The sequence below is a fragment of the Cyprinodon variegatus genome, unplaced genomic scaffold (genome assembly GCF_000732505.1).
Source record: "Cyprinodon variegatus isolate N-32 unplaced genomic scaffold, C_variegatus-1.0 Scaffold273, whole genome shotgun sequence".
Taxonomy (NCBI): Eukaryota; Metazoa; Chordata; class Actinopteri; order Cyprinodontiformes; family Cyprinodontidae; genus Cyprinodon; species Cyprinodon variegatus.
The window spans coordinates 46,946-48,345 of NW_015150726.1; the positions used below are offsets into that span (position 1 = coordinate 46,946).

The following is a 1,400-nucleotide window of genomic DNA, read 5'->3' on the forward strand; positions in this document are numbered from 1 at the left end:
AATAATGTTTGTTTTTCATGCCTCTTAGGATTGGTGTCATCAACTTAATTATGCAAATATGAGTGTAGAAGTGCTTGTCTCTGATTGGTTCCTAGAAGATGACGGAGATGTCCAACTGGTGGCCTTACAGAGGTGACGGATAGAAAAGCTGCAGAGGTGGACTTCCTACCCACCATCCTCAGCTCATCTCAACCAGCCACACTGTTTGTCTGTTAACACCATGTAAAGTTTTGGAGTTTGCAATAGCGAGCTGCCGTTTATGTTTTCTTTGTTTTCTGATGTTTTTCTTAATTAGGAAGGTACGTTTTTGTCATTTTGTTTTACACTGCTGGGGGTTTGCTCCTGTTAAAAATGAGTTTTTCCTCTCCACTGTCGCTATGAGCATGCTTGGTGTGAGGGATTGTCTTCCAGTCAATGAGCTGATGCTATCAGCTGGTTTTCCTTAGATAGAAAACTTTGAATCAATCTGACTGTGAGATCTGGTTGAATTGTAATGTGCCTTAAGATTCAATTCAATGTGAATTAGCACTATATAAATACACTGAATTGAATTTACTTTTAATTAGGTAAGTTTTGATTAATATTCAGATAGTTTCCTGTTGTTTTTGGCATTATATCTCACTCTGTAGTCACTTGTAATGCCCTAATCAAGAATAATAAAGAATAACATCTTTTTAAAATAAATAACATTATAAAATGTTCAATTATGTGTTTGTGGCTATTTGGGATGTGAAGAGGATGGATCCTTCATGTTTGTAGCGATATTGTTTATAAATTTCTGAATAATGTGCATTTATATTTCACTTCTCCCTTCAGATGATAAACAGCAAAATTTGCCGTCTATTCTCTAGAGTAGGTTTAACAGCCTTACCCATTTATTGACTACAAATCCGAAAACATAATTTTCTTCTCATCTGATAAAAGCATTCTACTGATTTTTCCTTAACATAGCTTCTAGCTAGCATCTACTTCATATGGCTTCCATTCAGCAATAAAGTTTTGCAGATTCTCTGCAGCTCTCAGCTTTGTTTACTAAATAGTTAACTTCTGCTTGCAGTGCATTGGATTCATTTATATATTTTATTATAAAGCATGGACAATGTATTAAAAAACTGTATTTTTAAAACGTTTATTTTTTAAAACACGCCAACAGATGCTCCAAAAGAACAGAATTCTTTCTAAAACATGTTTAGATTAAACAGGTGTGTTAGGCACTGCTGAACCTTATTTTCATAAATGTTTGAAAGCAAAGTTAAAATCCATAAATTGTTGATTAAAAAAAACAAAACGATTTTTTTTGATCCAGCTGTAATGTTTGAAGAGTTTGTGCCGATTACTTCATGACAGCTACAGAGCAAACATGTCTTAACAATAAAGCCGGGTTCACAGACGAGGCTGAA

At 34.4% G+C, this 1,400-nt stretch overlaps 1 protein-coding gene across 1 annotated transcript in view; it reads right to left on the reverse strand.

Annotated features, from left to right (window-relative positions):
* The window catches only part of LOC107089935 (rho GTPase-activating protein 26-like), a 109,399-nt gene that overhangs the window by 36,708 nt on the left and 71,291 nt on the right, over positions 1 to 1,400 (reverse strand). The window contains exon 9 of the mRNA XM_015383002.1: positions 872 to 882. Coding sequence (XP_015238488.1) covers positions 872 to 882 — 11 coding nt within the window. The remainder of the gene's footprint in view (positions 1 to 871; positions 883 to 1,400) is intronic.